This window comes from Aulonocara sp. 'chitande type north' Nkhata Bay, linkage group LG16 (genome assembly GCF_057382095.1).
Source record: "Aulonocara sp. 'chitande type north' Nkhata Bay isolate Kocher_YH1m ecotype deep benthic linkage group LG16, A_spYH_male_GT1.1, whole genome shotgun sequence".
Classification (NCBI taxonomy): Eukaryota; Metazoa; Chordata; class Actinopteri; order Cichliformes; family Cichlidae; genus Aulonocara; species Aulonocara sp. 'chitande type north' Nkhata Bay.
Window position 1 is genome coordinate 30,555,251 of NC_141359.1, and position 22,438 is coordinate 30,577,688.

The 22,438-nt window shown below is 43.3% G+C and overlaps 2 protein-coding genes across 2 annotated transcripts; both read left to right on the plus strand.

Annotated features, from left to right (window-relative positions):
* Window positions 1-10,252: 10,252 nt before the first annotated feature.
* Window positions 10,253-11,766, plus strand: LOC147311828 (olfactory receptor 4B13-like). The gene has a single exon (XM_086266545.1). The coding sequence runs from the start codon at window positions 10,719-10,721 to the stop codon at window positions 11,661-11,663; it is 945 nt and encodes a 314-aa protein (XP_086122671.1). The 5' UTR covers window positions 10,253-10,718; the 3' UTR covers window positions 11,664-11,766.
* Window positions 11,767-18,788: 7,022 nt separating this feature from the next.
* On the plus strand, window positions 18,789-19,733 carry LOC147311829 (olfactory receptor 6N1-like). Its single transcript, XM_086266271.1, has one exon. It carries the CDS (start codon window positions 18,789-18,791, stop codon window positions 19,731-19,733), a length of 945 nt encoding a protein of 314 aa, XP_086122397.1.
* Window positions 19,734-22,438: the final 2,705 nt, after the last annotated feature.

Consider the following 22,438-nt stretch of genomic DNA (forward strand, 5'->3'; position numbering starts at 1 on the left):
CACTCGTGTGCACTCACACATACACACAGGTATGCGTACACAGTCACACACGAGCACTCATATAGGCACGCGGGAACGCGCACATGTAGGCATTCACAGGCTCGCACACACACACACAAGTGAAAGTATGTAAACATAGTACTTAGTTTTATGGCACCTTGTAGAGGGTTTAGAAGGGGGGTCACTGATACAAAACTGCATGTAACAGACAAAGGAGTTGAGATCTGCAGAGGAGTTCCAGGGTCCTGTACATCTCCCTTCTAGAAGGTGTAATCAATAGGTATAATCAATAAGTGTGGTCAATGAGTGTGAATTAATAAGTGTTGTGAATTGACTACTGAGTCCCCAGTGTTCTTTCTGGAGGCCTGAGGAATCTACGAACCGGGTGAAACTGTGAAAAAGTAACAGTTTTGGTGCCGAAACCCGGGATTCGCTCGAGGTTCAGAGAGGACGAATTGGCAGTGCTGAGGTCGTGAAACGAGGCGAACAGAGAGCCGGCTCAATCATCTAAAAGGTAAGCACCACCTGTTTATTTTTGAAGTGTGCATATTGAATAAATTCTAAATTATCTGTTCGCTAAGTTGAACGTATCACAGTGTAAATTCACTCAGTAGAAAAAAAGGCGGCTAGCGTCCGCCTCAGTGCGTTAAAGCAAGAGACTTTTGCTAAGAACTCAGGTTGATGTTTAGCGTACTGTGAGCGACTAAAGCAAGAGACTTTTGATAAGAACTCAGGTTGATGTTTAGCGCCCCGTAAGGACATCTCGGTGCGTTAAAGCAGGAGACGTTTGTTACGGATTAATAGAATCTGTGTTTCATCCATGGCGGTGTCTGATCCGTCTTAGTTATTAGGAAAAAAGTGGCGGTGCTGTGCTCGTCCTCGTGCGTTAAAGCAGGAAACTTGTGTTACTATTAGTTAGAAAGCGGGGCTGAAAGGCTTTGTCGCCGGCTAAGGGCCATGTGCGCTCCGAGTTTGGCAACTCCACCCTTGGTCGGACGCGTCCTTGGGATTTGCCGGGTTGGTGACCTGGGCACCGGGGGCGCCCTAAATAACTAAAGCTAGGTGTTGGATCCTAGTCACGGTTGATAACATGCATGAGAGTGGGGGCAAGTTGCTTTGTTAGTGAGAGAACGACTGCTTGGCTCAGCCCACTGACTGCAGTGTGTGTAGACTGTAGTTGTGTGAAAGCGCCGTTAGAGTCGGCGTCTCGTCTGAAGTACGGGAGTCAATTAAAGTAACAAAAAGAATTCGTGTCTAAAAGTGTGTGTTTGTGGTGTGCAGAAATCGCGGCAGGAGGCCGTGTCGCGAATTGTTGCAAACTGTGAAGTCAATTGGGGGGTTTAATTTGGTTTTATATTTTTTAGGGGAAGAGAAACTGCGGTATCAAGTCCGTGGCGCAATTTGAATAATTTGTGAGGTGTACAAGAGCGGACGGCACCCGCTCTGTGTACCGCTTAGGGCGTTGTCCGGAATAAGCAGAGGAGGAAGTGTCCTGCTGTGAGTTGAGAACTGGACTGTGAGAAGTAGAAGGTGTGTGAGTGCCAGCCTTAAGGGGTGGGCTCGTAGGTGAAACGAAGGAGGAGTAGTAAGGAGGAGCTCGGAGGGTCCCGATGAAAACAAACGACGACATCTGGTGGTAAGTAACGGAATTCCAGGTGAGTTAAAAATAATGGCTGAACAAAAGGAGATTATTAGTGTCAAGTGTTCCTCTGACTGTGAGGTGTCCACACTTGAAAAAGACCAGACTTTGAATTTCACTCAACTTTATTTAGACCAACTAGTTTGATAGCTGGTAGGTAGCAGCAGGTAAAAAACCTTTCAACACAAAAATAAAGAACATTTCATTAACCATTCAGATAAATTACACAGAAGACAGATGAAATAACAAAATACACTTCAGTAAAGCCATTTACCATGTGGTTAACTGTGTTAATTTAACTGTGGTTCTTAAATAAATATACACAATGTGTCTTCTTTGCATTTAACACTTTTTTATAAACAATTGTATTTTAAAGTATACATTTTAGAGTTCACAAACATTTTAATAGACTTTAACTAAGGATTTTCTTTACAAAGAATTATTTTCTTTAAATCAAAACCAAACATTTATTCACTAGTTTTACAATCCACCCAAGGATTTGGGGTAACTATTTTTAATATTAATTAACATAAATATGTGGGAACACTAACTGCACAAACAATTTATTCAAACTTAAACATTCATTTTTGTCAATATAATTAAACTTAAATGCAGCAACTATTTCCCTAAGCGTAAAACATTTGCACAACTGAGCTTCCATAGTCCCAGATACATCTGCAAAAGCAAAATGTGAACTCAAGAGCTTACCGATAGCCTGTCTTGTTCAAAGTCTTCCTCACAGTGGAAAAGTGCTTTGTTTGCCGTCCTCTCAGTATGTTGCACCCGGGTCAAATGACTGCTGCATGCATTTAAAGGTTTACTCGGCACGCCCACCCTTGATTGCTCTAATGTGGCTCACCTGGCAGGGCGGCGCACACCAGGCCGTGCTTAGTTGTTGATTGCACCCAAGGTCTAATCAGCGGCCACGGGTAAGCAGCAGCACCGAACAGGTAGAGGGCAGGAGGAGGAAAAGAGGAATAACAGCCACACCTACTAGGTCAGCGCGACAATTAGAGAAGGAGTGAGGAGTCCAACAGAGGGAGAAATGCAATGGAAAACTGTTGATAAGCAAAAAGAGAAATTAGGGGAAGCATTGAAGATCACCATGACTGGACATCTGACAGGTAAGAATGATAAAATACTGGAAATGGGGAAGGAAATAATGAGTGTATGTGATCAAGCTGGAATAAAAGGTGATATGCGATGTTCTCTCGCAAAGGCTTTATTGGAAGCGGCCAAGGCATCCGAGGAGAAGGAGGAGAAACTCAGGAGAGAGTTGGATGGAGCACATACTTTGGAGAAGAGGGGAGTTAAGAAACAAATAAAAGAGGAGGAGGAGAAACGAGCCAGGCTGGCTGTATGGGGAATCAGCTGCCAAGGACTGGAGCACTGGATGAGGGAACCTGTGGAAGAGGAAGGTAAGTTGAGACCTGGTGGTCTTCCACACCCTCACCCCACATCCCCTCTTTTTTCAGCACGTCCTCCACCATATTGTGGTAATTATCCAACATTGAGTATTGAGGATGGCAGGATGGAGAATGAAGAGGGAACGGTGCTGCGCCTAACTGGAGGGCAGGCGGAGTGTGATTATGAGGACCAGCACCGCCCTAAGCCGCAGCAACAAAATATAGTAATAGGACCTACAAAGACAGTGCTACCTGCTGGTCATACTCAGACCAACTTGGAACAAAAAGATGGGGAGGACGAAGAAGGAGAGGAAGAACAGCCTGGTGCAGCCGGAGCAACAGCTAGGACTCCTCTGGAATTATTACCTGAAGAGGTAGAGAAACTGGTGGACATGGTGAGTACACGGTTCGATGAAGAACAATTTTGGGAAAAATTTAAGAAGCAAAAGGTAAAAGCTAAAGGGAGTGGTGTTTTAGGTCCAGATGTGAGGAAGAAGGTGTATTTTAAGGCGCAAACACCTAAGGTAAGAGCTGTTGACACCTGGGATGGATGGATACAGGGCACTCTGGAAGAGGATATAGATGAGTATAGTGTGATTCAGAGTGCAGGAGGGGATGAAGATGACTCAAGAGGATGGCCCGCATTTGGATCTCGAAGAGAACGAGAGGAGATGGAGGACCAATGGCTTCGCAGTGGAGGAGAGCTTGGAGGTCATCCGATGTGGAGAAGAAGTCAAATGAAAGCGGCAGAAAATCCCCAGGGGGAAGTCCTGCGACACCCCAGTTCTGCATTAGGAATGCCCCTAGTGGTTGCAACAGGAGGTGAAAGAAGATATAAACCATACGGGGTAGGGGATGTTACATCCCTGGGGCAGATGCTCCCACCCATCATTGATGGAGGCGCGGGTTGGCTGAGATAACTTGATAGAGTGACATCAGGCACACAGCTCGCCCTGGGGGATTTTTAACCCAAATATTTATCCAATGAATCCCTGGACATATTATGATGGTTTGCAGAGTGCACCCATGGCCAGCTGGGGAGGTAATGTGTGGGCCGGTAGAGGAAGGGCAAGAGGTCGTGGTGGCTCGGTGGGTGTGAGAGGCACCCTGGGGTATGGAAGGGGAGCACCTGGAGCGGGTCGTGGGCCTAGAGGTGTCTATTGGGTGTGTTGTCAGCCTGGGCACTGGGCCAGAGACTGTCCACAGCAGCCACAAATACAGCAGCAAATGGGCCCGCCTCAAGCAGGAAGGGGTGGTCCATACTATCAGGCTCCAAACCCACACATGGTCCCCGGATCAAGACCTCAAATGCCGACCTGGGGGGCCGGCTGGGGCAGCCAGGACTGGCAGCAGTGACACACCCCACAGGGATGCCGAGGAGAGGGGGGAAAGGCAGACCCCTTACTCTCACTGACGGTGAATGGACTGACTCTGCCATTCCTTGTTGATACAGGAGCTACTTATTCAACCATCCAAGAAGTTCCTGAGAACATTAAACTATCTGGGGACGAGGTCAGCGTGGTTGGCTTCTCTGGGGTTCCAATGACATTGCCAGTGACTGTTCCGTTAAAGACTGAAATTGGAAAGCAAGCAGTGGCTCATCCATATGTTATTTCAGCGCAGGTGCCTGTGAACTTGATGGGGCGAGACCTGCTCATCAAACTGGGAGCTGTGATCATTTGTGGGCCCGATGGTTTAACAATGACTTTGAAGGATGGCACACAGGTTCCTTGTGTGGCCACAAGTACGAGAGGACAGTGGCTGCTGTCTGAGGACATTGATCGTACAGCAGAAATTTACTGGGCCCGGCTGACGACCTCTGACGGCATCCTGGCACACTTCCAGCTCTGGCGGCCCTGGATCATGGCCCTGGACGTGTATGCTCCACCTATTGACCCATACCACGTGACACTTTTTTACGATCGCGAAAATACTGAGTGGTACGAAGACCTGTTCCATGAATTCCTGGAAGGGAAACAATGGCAGGTCTCTACCAGGGGTATTTATGTTGGACCGCAGGGGGTAGCAGCCCTGGTCCACTTGGCGGAGGAACAAAAGAGCTGGTTCCGAATGGGTGATGAATCTGTGCCTCATGTGTCTCTAGCGGTTCATTCTGGACATCAAGCAAAGGACTTGGGTCCCATGATACGTGTAGCTTCACGAGCAATTGATTGGCAACTCACACAGATTCCTGATGTTTCCTTCTCCCCAAGTACTAAAACTTACAGAATTTCAACATCCCACACAGATGACACTATATTGGAACATCGTCACATACGTAGGACACATGGCAGGGAACTGACAGATCATCCAGAGGCGGTTAAAGGCCTTTCACAGTTGCCTCACACACTGTGGTCACAGGGGCCTACGGATGTTGGCTTAACCACCTGTTCGCCTGTGACCTTTGAACTTAAATCTGACATTCCAATATGGCGTCCGCAGTACCGACATTCACCACAGGCAGAGGAAGGCATTGCAGAGACTATTGAAGGGCTGTTAAAGGTGGGGGTGTTGGAGCCTTCCACGTCTCAATGGAACACGCCCATTTTGCCAGTGGAAAAGCATGGCACAGGTAAATACCGTATGGCTCATGATTTGTGGGCTATTAATGCAATTTTGAAAACTAAAACTGTGGCAGTTCCTAATCCATTTACTGCATTGACTAATCTCTCCCCATAGCAGCGTTGGTTTACATGCATTGACCTGGCAAATGCCTTTTTTTGTTTACCTTTGCACCACTCTCTGCGTGATGTGTTTTCTTTTTCTTACAGGGGTCAACAGTTAAGGTATACTCGGTTGCCACAGGGATTTGCTCTGTCACCGGGGATTTTTAACCAAGTGTTGAAGCAGATGTTGGAACCGTGTGTGATGCCGGCTGGCTGCACTCTGGTTCAATATGTGGACGACCTCCTGATTGCCGCTCCCACGGCAGATGCTTGCTTTCAGGCCACCATGTCCGTGCTCAGGAGACTGGCGGAGGCGGGTTTTAAAGTGAGTAAAGACAAATTACAGTTGGTGAGACCACAGGTGACTTTTTTAGGGAGAGAGGTGAAACAGCATATGGTGGGGTTGATGGCTGCTCATAGAAGTGCCATTCTCTCCCTCTCGCGACCGGAGACTGTGAAAGAGATGCTTTCTTTTTTAGGTCTCACAGGCTACAGCCGGCAGTACATTCCAGACTATGTGGGCCGTACTAAGCCTTTGCGTGATTTGGTGAAGCAGCATGGCATGAGGGACCTGACTGCTAAGTTGAACTGGACTACTGAAGCTGAACAATGCTTCATTTCTTTGAAACAGGACCTTTCTCGTGCAGTAGATTTAGCTGTGCCAGATTACAACAGGGACTTCTTCTTAGATGTTTCTGAAACAAAAGGGGTGGTGAATGGCGTTTTGTTTCAGAAAAAAGGGGGAGGCAGACAGGTTTTAATGTACATTAGTGTATGTTTAGACAACATGGAGAAAAGGCACCCTACATGCACTCAGCATGTAGCTGGAGTGGCAAAGGCCATCCAGAAAGTAGCACATATAGTCAGAGGACACCCACTGAGAGTTTTAACAACACACAGTTGTTAAAACTGTGTTGTTAACATAAGCCGTGGTGGCTTATGTTAACTCACAGGCCTTCACCATGACCCCACTTAGACAACAGAGGCTCAGCAAAGTGCTGGAGGCTCCAAAATTGACTTTCATACATGAAGGGATAAACATGGCAGACCAAATGGGGTCAGGGGAACCGCATGATTGCGCCCAGGCGGTCTGGAGAGAAGAGAAAACGAGACCAGATCTCAAAGCGGAAGCCATGGAAGGAGCAGAGGATCTCTTCACAGATGGCTGCTGCTTTAGGGATGAGAAGGAGGGGCTCAAGGCAGGCTATGCAGTGGTAAGTAAGAGAGGGGAGCAGCTGGAGGTGATCAAAGCAGCAAAGCTGGAAGGGCAGCAGTCAGCGCAGAGAGCAGAGGTGGTTGCACTGATTGAAGCTCTGAAATATGCTCAAGGAAAAAGGATAAACATTTACACTGATTCAGCCTATGCCTTTGGAGCTGCACATGTGGAGCTGAGTCAGTGGAAGAGAGCGGGATTCCTCACTACCAATCAACAACCAATCAAACATGAGAAGGAGATGAAGGCCCTGGAAGAAGCCCTGGAAGGACCCCTGGAGGTAGCAATCATAAAGTGCAAGGGACACGATGATTCAGCCACTTGGGTTGCTCGGGGTAATCGAGCAGCGGATGAAGCAGCCAAAAAGGTGGTTGGCTACACGGGGATCAGACAAATGGTAAGTGTGGGAATGGATTGGGAAGAAAATCCAGGGCTGGAACGCGAAGAGATCATAAAAGAACAAGAGAAGGCCTCTCCAGAAGAAAAGTCACTCTGGAAGGAGAGAGGAGCCATAAAGGTAAGCAACATTTGGAGGGGGCCAGATGGAAGACCAGTGCTGACTGCAGATTTGGCAGAGAAAAAGATCAGAGAGGCTCATGGCCTTGGGCATGTGGGTGTCGCCCAGATGGAGAGGAATCTCTTTCATTGGTGGCACCCATTCCTGAAGGACATGTTGAGGGAACATGTGCGAACCTGCCTTATCTGTGGCCAACACAATCCTAAACCTACAGTGAAACCAGAGATGGGTAAGTTTCCCCTGACACAGAGGCCGGGTCAGGAAATAGTGATTGTCTACACAGACATGGTGACACCAGTGAGGGGTTTTAGATACCTGCTGGTATGTGTGGATAGTTTGACAGGGTGGCCAGAGGCGTGGCCAGCCCGGAGAGAAGACAGCACAACAGTCATTAAGTGTTTGGTAAATAATTATGTTCCCTGGCATGGATTCCCAGAGAGAATTAGATCAGATAATGGGACACATTTTAAGAATAAACATTTGCAGGAAGTGGAATCCATGTTAGGGTTGCAACACAGGTTTGGGACAGTTTATCATCCACAGTCTCAAGGTAAGGTTGAGCGAATGAATCAAAATGTAAAAAATAAATTGGCTAAGATCTGTGCACAGACTAAAATGGATTGGGTTGATGCATTACCAATAGCGCTCACGAGCATTAGATGCTCAGTAAATCAGTCCACCAGGTTTACTCCTTATGAGTTGTTCACTGGGAGACAATTTCCTGGCCCCACTGCAGGGGTGCCAGCTTTAAGACAAGAAATGCCTACATTTGAACATTTAAAGCAATTTAAAACACTGAAAGCTCTTGTCTTAAGTTTTACATCACCGGTGACTGCAGGCCAAGGACAGGAGCAGACGGTGCCAGAGGCAAAGTGAGTGTGACTGAAGGTCTACAAACGAAAGTGGAACGAGCCCAGGTGGACAGGTCCATTCGAGGTGGAAACCAGGACCTCACACGCGGTCCGACTGAAAGGGAAAGGCGAAACCTGGTACCACTGGAGCCAGTGTGCTGTAGCGGAAGAGCCTAAGAGGTCGGAAAGGCTCTCTGCAAAGGAAAAGAGGGGGAACTCGGCTGAGACCCCCCACATGGATCCCAGCCCAGGGACAGAATAAATCCCTGATCCATGCAACGACTGAAGGGTAGTCTACCCCGGAAGTTGAAGAAAGAAGAGAAAGAGAGAATCACCCGACTCAGAAGATAAAGGGTTAAAACAATAACAACAATAACAACAAAAAACTAAAGTAAATAAAAAAGCAAAAGAACAAAAGAACAAGTGAAATTAAATTGGATAAAAAGCGATGACAGAAATAACCAAATTGGGGTTATGGGGAAAGTGGAGAGCAATGGTAGTGTTAGGAGTGATAACTGTTGTAATTGTAATTGTGATTTTTCTTGAAAGTGAATTGCCCAGAGACAGATCTGAGTCCACTCCAGGGATACCCCCTTCACAGGCCACGGCGGAGCGAACCAAACGCAGCGAAACAGGTAAATCTGATGAGTGTTTGGATTATTATGGCGGTATAGAGCTGGACTACGTTAAAGGGTCCACTACTTCACAACACAAAAATGTACATTATTCTCTTGTACATGACAGCAAATGAAGGCCTCATAACATTAACTATAAATGCACCAAGACAACCAAGTCTCAGTAAAAAGCATTATTGTTTACTTAAATTTGACCTTTAGACTATCAAAGATCTAAAGACAACTAACACATATTTTACCTTTTAAAAATTTATTATTATTGTTTTTTGTTTTTTACATTTTTTCAGATGTAAACTAAAATGCATTTCCACTTCTGGTTTTAGGTTTAATCCAGGTCATCTTATCGTTTGAACTTAAGGTGTCATAATGCCATATCTCTAACACGTTCCATTGAGATGTAAATTGTTCAATTTATTGTCATTTACAGTAAATAGGTTTTTGTTTCTCAAATAACAGACTCATATTTATATCCTTTTTTCAAGCATAAAATGTTTGAGTCTCATGAGTGACGTGTTTACTGTGGCTCAAAGTTTAGCCAGTTTTTCGGGTGCCTCTGTAGTCTCGCTCATTGTACACTTATATCACAAGGCTAATTCAGAAAATATAACTGACATGATGTCTATATTTAAGAGAATATCAGTTTCACAGTTTGCAAATTAATTCAAAGACAGGGGAAGAAAGAAGTGATTGCTTAGTAGGTTATAGATTCATGCTGCTTTAAAACTACCTTCTTTCCACAGAGCTGCTGTTAAAAAATAAAGGCCTGACAGTACTATATACACAGCAAGTGTGTTTTTGTTTATGAGTTGGCACCACAGATTGTACAAGGTTCATGTTAGCACAGAATTCTGGGCCCTATGTATAAACAGTCTCTATATATGTGACACAATGTAATGTGTGGAAGGAAGAGAGGACTCAAACTCAGGACTCGCAGGCTGGTGAAGGATGTGGATGATGTTTGTTGTGAAGCCAGGATGAACAGAACATGAGAAGACGGACTGACTATACCAATTGAATAAATGAATGAGTGAGTGAGTGAGTGAGTGAGTGAATTAATAAATTAATGGTTGGCTGGCTGACTGGATGGACTGAACTGAAAACACACATGAGGAATGGACGGAATGACAAGACTGGGAACTGAGGGCTTAGATACACAGTGTGGAGTTGTGATATGATGTGATAACATTAGGTGGCTGCATTATAATGTGAATGTATGATATTGTTGTCAGGCCTCTGTGTAACTGTAGGAGAAAAATAGTTTGATAGAAACAGCATTAGAATAGAATAATCCTTTAATTGTCCCACAAGGGGAAATTTGGTTGTAACAGCAGCCAGAAAGACACATATAGAAACAAACAGGACACAGAACAGAAACATACACTCATCCCTGTTGGACAACATCTCCCACCCCATGCAGGAGACTGTGACAGCACTGAGCAGCTCCTTCAGTGGCAGGCTGCGGCACACACGGTGTGGGACGGAGAGATTTCGCAGGTCTTTCCTCCTCACTGCTGTCAGACTCCACAACAAAGACTTTAACTGATCAAACACACACATCCACACACACTGAGTGCAATACTCTTTTTCTGACAAAGTTGTATTTTTACTCAGTTGTATAAAGCATTTGCATTCTATTTCTATCCTATTGTATATTTTATTCTATTTATTGTACTGTATATAGTATTTTATTTTATTCTATAATTAATGGGAGGTGAAGAGGGACAGCAGACATTAGTCAGGTACAGACGCAGCAGCTCAGTGCTCTGTTATGTTGTTATTTTAAAAAGGTAGATGTGCCCTCTGATCATGGATAATCAGTCTAATGAAAGAAGTTTCATTCTGTCAGGATTTAATGAGACGATGAATTTCACAGTACCCCTCTTCTCAGTTACTTTACTGTATTACTGTGTGATTTTGTTCTTCAATATTTCTCTTGTGCTGCTCATTGTCTTGGATGAAAGCCTCCATGAACCTATGTACATTTTCCTGAGTAGCCTTTGCATTAATGCACTTTATGGAACCACAGGTTTCTACCCCAAATTCCTTTCAGATTTACTGTCGTCTTCTCACAGAATCTCCTATGAAGGGTGCCTTTTACAAGCTTTTATTGCGTATTCATTTTCTTTTTGTGATTTGTCTATTTTAACTGTCATGGCCTTTGACAGGTATCTGGCTATATGTCGACCTCTGCACTACCACTCTTTCATGACTAAGAGGAGGCTTTCACAGCTGGTGTGTTTCTCCTGGCTGACACCTTTCTGTCTTTTTTCCATTAATGTCCTGTTTACAGCAAGACTCAAGTTATGTGGTATAAACATTCAGAGAGCCTTATGTCTAAACTGGTTAATTTTTAAACTTGCTTGTCCTGAAGCTGACACTTTTCCAAATAACATCAGTGCATATGTGATATTTGCCATTTGTTATTTTCATTATGTTTTCATAATTTGGACTTACATATATCTTATTAAAACATGTGTGAGGTCCAGAGAGGACAGAGTAATGTTTATGCAGACCTGTGTGGCCCATCTGACTTCTGTGATCATAAATGTCACTGTAATGGCTGTTGATTTGATGTACTTGCGCTTTGGCTCCAGAGATTTACACCAAAGCCTCCAAAACTTCATCACTCTTGAATTTCTCATCATCCCTCCAGTTATGAATCCTCTCATGTATGGATTTAAACTCAGCAAAATACGAAACAGAATCTTGAGTTTAATTTATTTGAAAGGGAAATGATTTCCATTAAGGTTAGATTTCCTTATTTAAAACAATTCAAAAATATTCAAAACAGATGCAGCAATATAAATACAAGTCTTTCTGAAGGCACTTGATTCAGAAACATTTAGTCATGTTTGCCTTGTCTAAGGCAAACATATATTTGGACTAGACTAATTTTACTAATATTCTTTGTTATATTTATAATAATATGACACATATTTGTCATATATGACATATTTGCTCAATCCAGCACGAATGTTAAATGAAAACAACATTTTTTTCATGTTTTTGACTAAGAATTTCATTTTAAAAAGGATTCTGCATGAGTTTTTAAGTACTGTTGTAAAATTCATCTATATACCATTCAGAAATCATCACAAATTGACTTTTCATTTCTTTGCCTTGCTGTGTCTTGATGTTCAAGGTATATTAGCTGATATATGTGCAAGTTGATTAAACAGGTTTATTTCAAAGTGTTTTAGGTTTAAAGTAAACAAAATATTGTATGAAATATTCTGTTGTAAAGGGCTGGTTAGTGCAGGAATCCCTGTGTGTTACATCTCAGTTTATCACAAAGGTCAGTTAACAACGCTTAATGTTTCTTTTTTTTTTTCCTATAAACACGTTCCATATATAAATATAAGGATCAGTGTTATTAGGTTGTATTTTTTCAGTAGTATTTATTTATTTATATATAAAGGTTTTTTTATTATTATTTTGGAAAAATAGTAATTGAACTGTTACCTATTTTTATTTTGCATTTTTTTTGTTTTTAAATTTATATGTAAATTTCTCTCTGTACATTAATTAATGACACCATAATTCTGTACTTTTTGAAATCTGATCATATATCCCCATTGCTTGACATACTGTAGTATTTACTACTTTAAGAATTAAAGTTTTGTTTAGCATATCAAGCATAAAATTGTGCTGTTGTTGTTTGAAGTTTTTCAATCCCATAGCATAAAAAAAAAAACCCAACAAAAAAACAATGCAATAATAGTATTTCAACAGTAACTCCCTTCTCTTCTACTCCTTCCTCGCCTTAACTAGGAAGGAGGCTCTCTCAGCTGGTGTGTTTCTCCAGGCTAACACCTTTCTGCTTTTTCTCCATCAATGTCCTGCTAACATCAAGTTGTGTGATATAAACATTCTGTCACGGCTGTCGAGGCGAGCCATGTGGTATTGACGGGAGAAAGGACCCAAATCGCAGGCAGTAGATGATAATGCTGGTGATGTTATATTTACACAGTGGTGAGATGACAAAACAGGCAAGAGGGAAGACAAAACTAAAGACCTAAACTGGGAAAGCTAAATGACAAACCTGAGAGGGTACCAGAATGGGGTGAGAGGCAGAGAGACACGGACGAGGGACAGGACACCGTGGACCACAGAGTAACGCAGACTGACACGGCGTAACGCAGACGAACCAGCAACAGGCAGGAGAACACACAGGGCTTAAATACACACACCAGTAATCAGGGGATGAGAGACAGAAGGGCAACACAGCTGGGAGAAATCAGAGCTGACGGGACAGAGGAAACGTAAACTGAACACACTCACATCAGACAGAGACCTTCACAATAAGACAGGAAACTCAGACACAGGGAACCAAACAAGAGACAGAACTAAACAGACAGATTCGCAAACAGACGGGGTGACACCATAGACAGACAGACCGAATATAACACATAGAACTCGAACAATAATAATCATCATAATAATAAACTAAAAGCGCTGGGTCACCGACCCAGGACCATGACAGTACCCCCCCTCAAGGGCTGGCACCAGACAGCCCAACACAAGAAAACGAAAGAAAAACACAAAAACCGCCCAAAACAGAAAACAACCCGAACAGGGCGGGCAGCGGGGGTCCAGGAAGGAGGGCTCGAAACAAAACACCGAAGCACAAGAAAGCCCCAAAACAAAAGAGGAGTCCAAAAAAGAACAGTTCAGGGGGCCGGCCGTGCGGACGGCAACGGCGGCGACGTGGAAACAGTTCAGGGGGCCGGCCGTGCGGACGGCAACGGCGGCGACGTGGAAACAGTTCAGGGGGCCGGCTGTGCGGAAGGCAGCGGCGGCGATCCGGGGGCCGGCCGTGCGGAAGGCAGCGGAAGGCAGCGGAAGGCAGCGGCGGCGACTCAGGCGAAAGGGGTCCGGAGGCCGGCCGTGCGGAATGCAGCGGCGGCGATTCAGGCGAAGGGGGTCTGGGGGCCGTCCACGACGGAGATGACGCCCGACCAGTGGCCTGGAAGGTGGCCAATAAACCACAGACCCAGACGAGGCTGGACCAGGCGACGCCGAAGGCGAAGACACGGAGGCTGGGCCAGACGAGGATGAAGCAGCTGAAGCGGAGGCTGGGCCAGACGAAGGCGAAGCGGAGGCTGGGCCAGACGAGGATGAAGCAGCTGAAGCGGAGGATGAAGCCGGAGCTGGCGATGCTGACGATGCTCCTCGGGCCCCCCAGCTGACGAGGCAGGAGGCTGGACGGGCTCCTCGGGCCCTCCAGCTGACGAGGCAGGAGGTTGGATGGGCTCCTCGGGCCCTCCAGCGAGAACAGTCTCAGGACCAGTGGGCACAGGGACCTCTGGCAGGCACAGAACAGAACCAGCAGGTGCACGGGCCCCTGGCAGGGACAGAACAGAACCAGCAGGCGCACGGGCCTCTGGCAGGCACAGAACAGGACCAGCAGGTGCACGGGCCCCTGGCAGGGACAGAACAGAACCAGCAGGCACACGGGCCCCTGGCAGGCACAGAACAGGACCAGCAGGCGCATGGGCCTCTGGCAGGCACATAGCAGGCTGCAGCTGCACAGAGCATTGACTCTGCTCAGGCAGCAACACCCGGGTGCAGTCCTCAGCTGGCTTCTTAACCTCCAGGGGTCCAGAGTCAGCTGGGGGCTGAAACCCAGCCTCAATGGAGGCCCTGGAGTGCATCTCAGTCTCAGAACTGGCCAGCCTTTGAGGAATGTTGACATTATTAGATTTGTCTCTCTGCTTGGAATGGATGGGCGAAGAACAGTGTTTTTCAGGTTGAATTGACTTGTATTGTTGTACAGGTGGAGAAACTGACACAGGATGCAGGGCTGGTGGCTGCTGAACAGGAGGCTGAACTGAGGGTGACTGACATAATGGTTGTGATGACAATGGTGGTGGAGTGGGAGACTGAATGGATGATAAGGCTGATGATTCTTCTGCCAACTGGGCTACTGACTGGGCTAGGGATTGCAACATAGTTTGCAGTAAGTCTGGCTGTGACTGTAACTGAGCTATGGGTGGTGAGGCTGAATGTGGTGGAGGTGGCGACTGAGCTTCTGGCCGGGCGGCTAACCGAGCTTCTAGTAGATAGTCTTTTTTATTTTCAGATTCCGGATTAAAAGTCCTGGTTAGCATAACACAGGACTCGGAAGAGGCAGAATGAAAGCAGTCCTTTAAATCCTCAGAGCATGTGTTAACGGACCTTGGAGTATCTGACAAAGAATTAACCGTTTCTGAATTAATCTTTTCACATTTGAATAAACCTGAGTTGACTGGCATTGAATTACTAGACTCAGGATCAACTGACAGAGTGATCATGAATGCAAGCTCAGATGGAACAGAAAAAACACTGTGTTCCTGACTCACAGAATCTGCCGGTAACTGACGGCCGCGTGGACGTCGCTTCCACCTGGGAGAAGGGGCAAGAGCGGCAGGGGAAGCGGGCGGTGATATGAGCCAGCTCTGAAGTGGCTGCTCCTGCTGTGGGGTGGATAGGCTGGGTGGAATGAGGATGATTCCCAGTGCTTTGTAAAAAGCCTGGGCTGGTGTGAGCTGGCCACTGGGGGGCTGCATGTAAATGAAACAGTCACTCTCACTGACCCCGAGGGCTTGCTTGGCGAGCGAAGGATGACGGCGGCGTGACCGCCGTTTTGCCCGGAAGGAGGGAGAAGCCGACTGAACGGGCGGCATTTTGTCCGGCTGAGAGTCCTCTGGTGGACTGGGGAGAGGATCTTCCAGTAAGCCAGGCAGGTCAGCTGTCGCAGTTGGGGGGTGAAGATGAAGTGTGTTGAGGATGAAGTCCTGTACGAGTGGGTGAAGTGAATCCAGCAGCCAGGGGTGATTGGAAACTAGCCGCTGTAGTCGGGCCTCCAGAGCATGACGAAGTTCCTCCCCCTCATGCTCTAGCCACAGATTAGTCCATCTTGAAACTGAATCGGTTAATTCCTCCCGAAGCTCCTTGGAAGGTGCGAATGCCGCTGGGTCCATGTTTGGCCGGTTCGTACTGTCACGGCTGCCGAGGCGAGCCGTGTGGTATTGACGGGAGAAAGGACCCAAATCGCAGGCAGTAGATGATAATGCTGGTGATGTTATATTTACACAGTGGTGAGATGACAAAACAGGCAAGAGGGAAGACAAAACTAAAGACCTAAACTGGGAAAGCTAAATGACAAACCTGAGAGGGTACCAGAATGGGGTGAGAGGCAGAGAGACACGGACGAGGAACAGGACACCGTGGACCACAGAGTAACGCAGACTGACACGGCGTAACGCAGACTGACACGGCGTAACGCAGACTGACACGGCGTAACGCAGACTGACACGGCGTAACGCAGACTGACACGGCGTAACGCAGACGAACCAGCAACAGGCAGGAGAACACACAGGGCTTAAATACACACACCAGTAATCAGGGGATGAGAGACAGAAGGGCAACACAGCTGGGAGAAATCAGAGCTGATGGGACAGAGGAAACGTAAACTGAACACACTCACATCAGACAGAGACCTTCACAATAAGACAGGAAACTCAGACACAGGGAACCAAACAAGACACAGAACTAAACAGACAGATTCGCATAAAGACGGGGTGACACCATAGACAGACAGAGACACAGACCGGATATAACACATAGAACTCGAACAATAATAATCATCATCATAATAAACTAAAAGCGCTGGGTCACCGACCCAGGACCATGACACATTCAGAGAGTCTTGTATCTAAACTGGTTAATAATTAAACTTGCTTGTCCTGATGTTGACACCTTTAGAAAAAACATCAGTGCAAATGTAACACTTATTGTTTATCTGTGTCATTGGCTTTTTATAATTTGGATTTACATATATCTTATTAAAACATGTGCGAGGTCCAGAGAGGACAGGTTAAAGTTTACGCAGACCTGTGTGCCCCACCTGATCTCTTTGATGACTTTCCTGTTTTTTCTTGATCCAGTGTACATGATATCTGGCTCTACACGTTTACCTCAAAGCCTCCAAAACTTCATCACTATTGAATTTCTCATCATCCATCCAGTTATGAATCCTCTCATATATGGATTTAAACTCACCAAAATACGAAACAGGATATTGGGTTTATTTTATTTTAAAAGAACTTCAAAATTAAGACTTTCTTGTTCACCAAATAAAAATGGAGCAAAATAAAATTTCAAAAATGTACATTATTCTCTTGTACATGACAGCAAATGAAGGTCTCATAACATTAACTATAAATGCACCAAGACAACCAAGTCTCAGTAAAAAGCATTATTGTTTACTTAAATTTGACCTTTAGACTATCAACGATCTAAAGACAACTAACACATATTTTACCTTTTAAAAATCTATCATTATTGTTTTTTGTTTTTTACATTTTTTCAGATGTAAACTAAAATGCATTTCCACTTCTGGTTTTAGGTTTAATCCAGGTCATCTTATCGTTTGAACTTAAGGTTTCATAATGCCATATCTCTAACACGTTCCATTAAGATGTAAATTGGTAAATTTATTGTCATTTACAGTAAATAGGTTTATGTTTCTCAAGTAACAGACTCATATTTATATCCTTTTTTCAAGCATAAAATGTTTGAGTCTCATGAGTGACGTGTTTACTGTGGCTCAAAGTTTAGCCAGTTTTTCGGGTGCCTCTGTAGTCTCGCTCATTGTACACTTATATCACAAGGCTAATTCAGAAAATATAACTGACATGATGATGTCTATATTTAAGAGAATATCAGTTTCACAGTTTGCAAATTAATTCAAAGACAGGGGAAGAAAGAAGTGATTGCTTAGTAGGTTATAGATTCATGCTGCTTTAAAACTACCTTCTTTCCACAGAGCTGCTGTTAAAAAATAAAGGCCTGACAGTACTATATACACAGCATGTGTGTTTTTGTTTATGAGTTGGCACCACAGATTGTACAAGGTTCATGTTAGCACAGAATTCTGGGCCCTATGTATAAAAAGTCTCTATATATGTGACACAATGTAATGTGTGGAAGGAAGAGAGGACTCAAACACAGGACTCGCAGGCTGGTGAAGGATGTGGATGATGTTTGTTGTGAAGCCAGGATGAACAGAACATGAGAAGACGGACTGACTATACCAATTGAATAAATGAATGAATGAGTGAGGGAGTGAGTGAATTAATAAATTAATGGTTGGCTGGCTGACTGGATGGACTGAACTGAAAACACACATGAGGAATGGACGGAATGACAAGACTGGGAACTGAGGGCTTAAATACACAGTGTGGAGTTGTGATATGATGTGATGACATTAGGTTGCTGCATTATAATGTGAATGTATAATATTGTTGTCAGGCCTCTGTGTAACTGTAGGAGAAAAATAGTTTGATAGAAACAGCATTAGAATAGAATAGAATAATCCTTTAATTGTCCCACAAGGGGAAATTTGCTTGTAACAGCAGCCAGAAAGACACATATAGAAACAAACAGGACACAGAACAGAAACATACACTCATCCCTGCTGGACAACATCTCCCACCCCATGCAGGAGACTGTGACAGCACTGAGCAGCTCCTTCAGTGGCAGGCTGCGGCACACACGGTGTGGGACGGAGAGCTTTCGCAGGTCTTTCCTCCTCACTGCTGTCAGACTCCACAACAAAGACTTTAACTGATCAAACACACACATCCACACACTCTGAGTGCAATACTCTTTTTCTGACAAAGTTGTATTTTTACTCAGTTGTATAAAGCATTTGCATTCTATTTCTATCCTATTGTATATTTTATTCTATTTATTGTACTGTATATAGTATTTTATTTTATTCTATAATTAATGGGAGGTGAAGAGGGACAGCAGACATTAGTCAGGTACAGACGCAGCAGCTCAGTGCTCTGTTATGTTGTTATTTTAAAAAGGTAGATGTGCCCTCTGATCATGGATAATCAGTCTAATGAAAGAAGTTTCATTCTGTCAGGATTTAATGAAACGATGAATTTCACAGTACCCCTCTTCTCAGTTACTTTACTGTATTACTGTGGGATTTTGTTCTTCAATATTTCTCTTGTGCTGCTCATTGTCTTGGATGAAAGCCTCCATGAACCTATGTACATTTTCGTGAGTAGCCTTTGCATTAATGCACTTTATGGAACCACAGGTTTCTACCCAAAATTCCTTTCAGATTTACTGTCATCTTCTCACAGAATCTCCTATGAAGGGTGCCTTTTACAAGGTTTTGTCATGTATTCATTTGCTTGCTGTGATTTGTCTATTTTAACTGTCATGGCCTTTGACAGGTATCTGGCTATATGTCGACCTCTGCACTACCACTCTTTCATGACTAAGAGGAGGCTTTCACAGCTGGTGTGTTTCTCCTGGCTGACACCTTTCTGTGTTTTTGCCATTAATGTCCTGCTTACAGCAAGACTCAAGTTATGTGGTATAAAGATTCAGAGAGCCTTATGTCTAAACTGGTTAATTGTTCAACTTGCTTGTCCTGAAGCTGACACTTTTTCAAATAACATCAGTGCATATGTGATAATTGTCATTTATCATTTTCATTGGCTTTTCATAATTTGCACTTACATATATATTATTAAAACATGTGTGAGGTCCAGAGAGGACAGAGTAAAGTTTACGCAGACCTGTGTGCCCCATCTGACTTCTGTGATCATAAATGCCACTGTACTGGCTTTTGATGCGATGTACTTGCGCTTTGGCTCCAGAGATTTATCCCAAAGCCTCAAAAACTTCATCGCTCTTGAATTTCTCATCATCCCTCCAGTTATGAATCCTCTCATGTATGGATTTAAACTCACCAAAATACGAAACAGAATCTTGAGTTTAATTTATTTGAAAGGGAAATGATTTCCATTAAGGTTAGATTTCCTTATTTAAAATAATTCAAAAATATTCAAAACAGATGCAGCAATATAAATACAAGTCTTTCTGAAGGCACTTGATTCAGAAACATTTAGTCATGTTTGCCTTGTCTAAGGAAAAAGGATTCTGCATGAGTTTTTAAGTACTGTTGTAAAATTCATCTATATACCATTCAGAAATCATCACAAATTGATATTTCATTTCTTTGCCTTGCTGTGTCTTGATGTTCAAGGTATATTAGCTGATATATGTGCAAGTTGATTAAACAGGTTTATTTCAAAGTGTTTTAGGTTTAAAGTAAACAAAATATTGTATGAAATATTCTGTTGTAAAGGGCTGGTTAGTGCAGGCATCCCTGTGTGTTACATCTCAGTTTATCACAAAGGTCAGTTAACAATGCTTAATGTTTCTTTTTTTCAATAAACACATTACATGTATAAATATAAGGATCAGTGTTATTAGGTTGTATTTTTTCAGTAGTATTTATGTATTTATATAGGGTTTTTTATTATTATTATTTTGGAAAAATAGTAATAGTAATTGAACTGTTACCTACTTTTATTTGGCTTTTTTTTTTTGTTTTTAAATTTATATGTAAATTTCTCTCTGTACATTAATGACACCATAATTCTGAATTTTTAAAATCTGATCAAATATCCCCATTGCTTGACATACTGTAGTATTTACTACTTTAAAAATTAAAGTTTTGTTTAGCATATCAAGCATAAAATTGTGCTGTTGTTTTTTGAAGTTTTTCAATCCCATAGCATAAAAAAAACCCAACAAAAATCAATGCAATAATAGTATTTCAACAGTAACTCCCTTCTCTTCTACTCCTTCCTCGCCTTAACTAGGAAGGAGGCTCTCTCAGCTGGTGTGTTTCTCCTGGCTAACACCTTTCTGCCTTTTCTCCATCAATATCCTGCTGACATCAAGACTCAAGTTGTGTGATATAAACATTCAGAGAGTCTTGTATCTAAACTGGTTAATAATTAAACTTGCTCGTCCTGATGTTGACACCTTTAGAAAAAACATCAGTGCAAATGTAACACTTATTGTTTATCTGTGTCATTGGCTTTTTAGAATTTGGATTTGGATAAAAGAACTTCAAAATTAAGAGTTTCTTGTTCACCAAATAAAAATAGAGCAAAATAAAATTTCAAAAATGTACATTATTCTCTTGTACATGACAGCAAATGAAAGCCTCATAACATTAACTATAAATGCACTAAGGCAACCAAGTCTCAGTAAAAAGCATTATTGTTTACTTAAATTTGACCTTTAGACTATCAAAGATCTAAAGACAACTAACACATATTTTACCTTTTAAAAATTTATTATTATTGTTTTTTGTTTTTTACATTTTTTCAGATGTAAACTAAAATGCATTTCCACTTCTGGTTTTAGGTTTAATCCAGGTCATCTTATCGTTTGAACTTAAGGTGTCATAATGCCATATCTCTAACACGTTCCATTGAGATGTAAATTGTTCAATTTATTGTCATTTACAGTAAATAGGTTTATGTTTCTCAAGTAACAGACTCATATTTATATCCTTTTTTCAAGCATAAAATGTTTGAGTCTCAAGAGTGACGTGTTTACTGTGGCTCAAAGTTTAGCCAGTTTTTCGGGTGCCTCTGTAGTCTCGCTCATTGTACACTTATATCACAAGGCTAATTCAGAAAATATAACTGACATGATGATGTCTATATTTAACAGAATATCAGTTTCACAGTTTGCAAATTAATTCAAAGACAGGGGAAGAAAGAAGTGATTGCTTAGTAGGTTATAGATTCATGCTGCTTTAAAACTACCTTCTTTCCACAGAGCTGCTGTTAAAAAATAAAGGCCTGACAGTACTATATACACAGCAAGTGTGTTTTTGTTTATGAGTTGGCACCACAGATTGTACAAGGTTCATGTTAGCACAGAATTCTGGGCCCTATGTATAAACAGTCTCTATATATGTGACACAATGTGATGTGTGGAAGGAAGAGAGGACTCAAACTCAGGACTCGCAGGCTGGTGAAGGATGTGGATGATGTTTGTTGTGAAGCCAGGATGAACAGAACATGAGAAGACGGACTGACTATACCAATTGAATAAATGAATGAATGAGTGAGGGAGTGAGTGAGTGAATTAATAAATTAATGGTTGGCTGGCTGACTGGATGGACTGAACTGAAAACACACATGAGGAATGGACGGAATGACAAGACTGGGAACTGAGGGCTTAAATACACAGTGTGGAGTTGTGATATGATGTGATGACATTAGGGGGCTGCATTATAATGTGAATGTATGATATTGTTGTCAGGCCTCTGTGTAACTGTAGGAGAAAAATAGTTTGATAGAAACAGCATTAGAATAGAATAATCCTTTAATTGTCCCACAAGGGGAAATTTGCTTGTAACAGCAGCCAGAAAGACACATATAGAAACAAACAGGACACAGAACAGAAACATACACTCATCCCTGCTGGACAACCTCTCCCACCCCATGCAGGAGACTGTGACAGCACTGAGCAGCTCCTTCAGTGGCAGGCTGCGGCACACACGGTGTGGGACGGAGAGATTTCGCAGGTCTTTCCTCCTCACTGCTGTCAGACTCCACAACAAAGACTTTAACTGATCAAACACACACATCCACACACACTGAGTGCAATACTCTTTTTCTGACAAAGTTGTATTT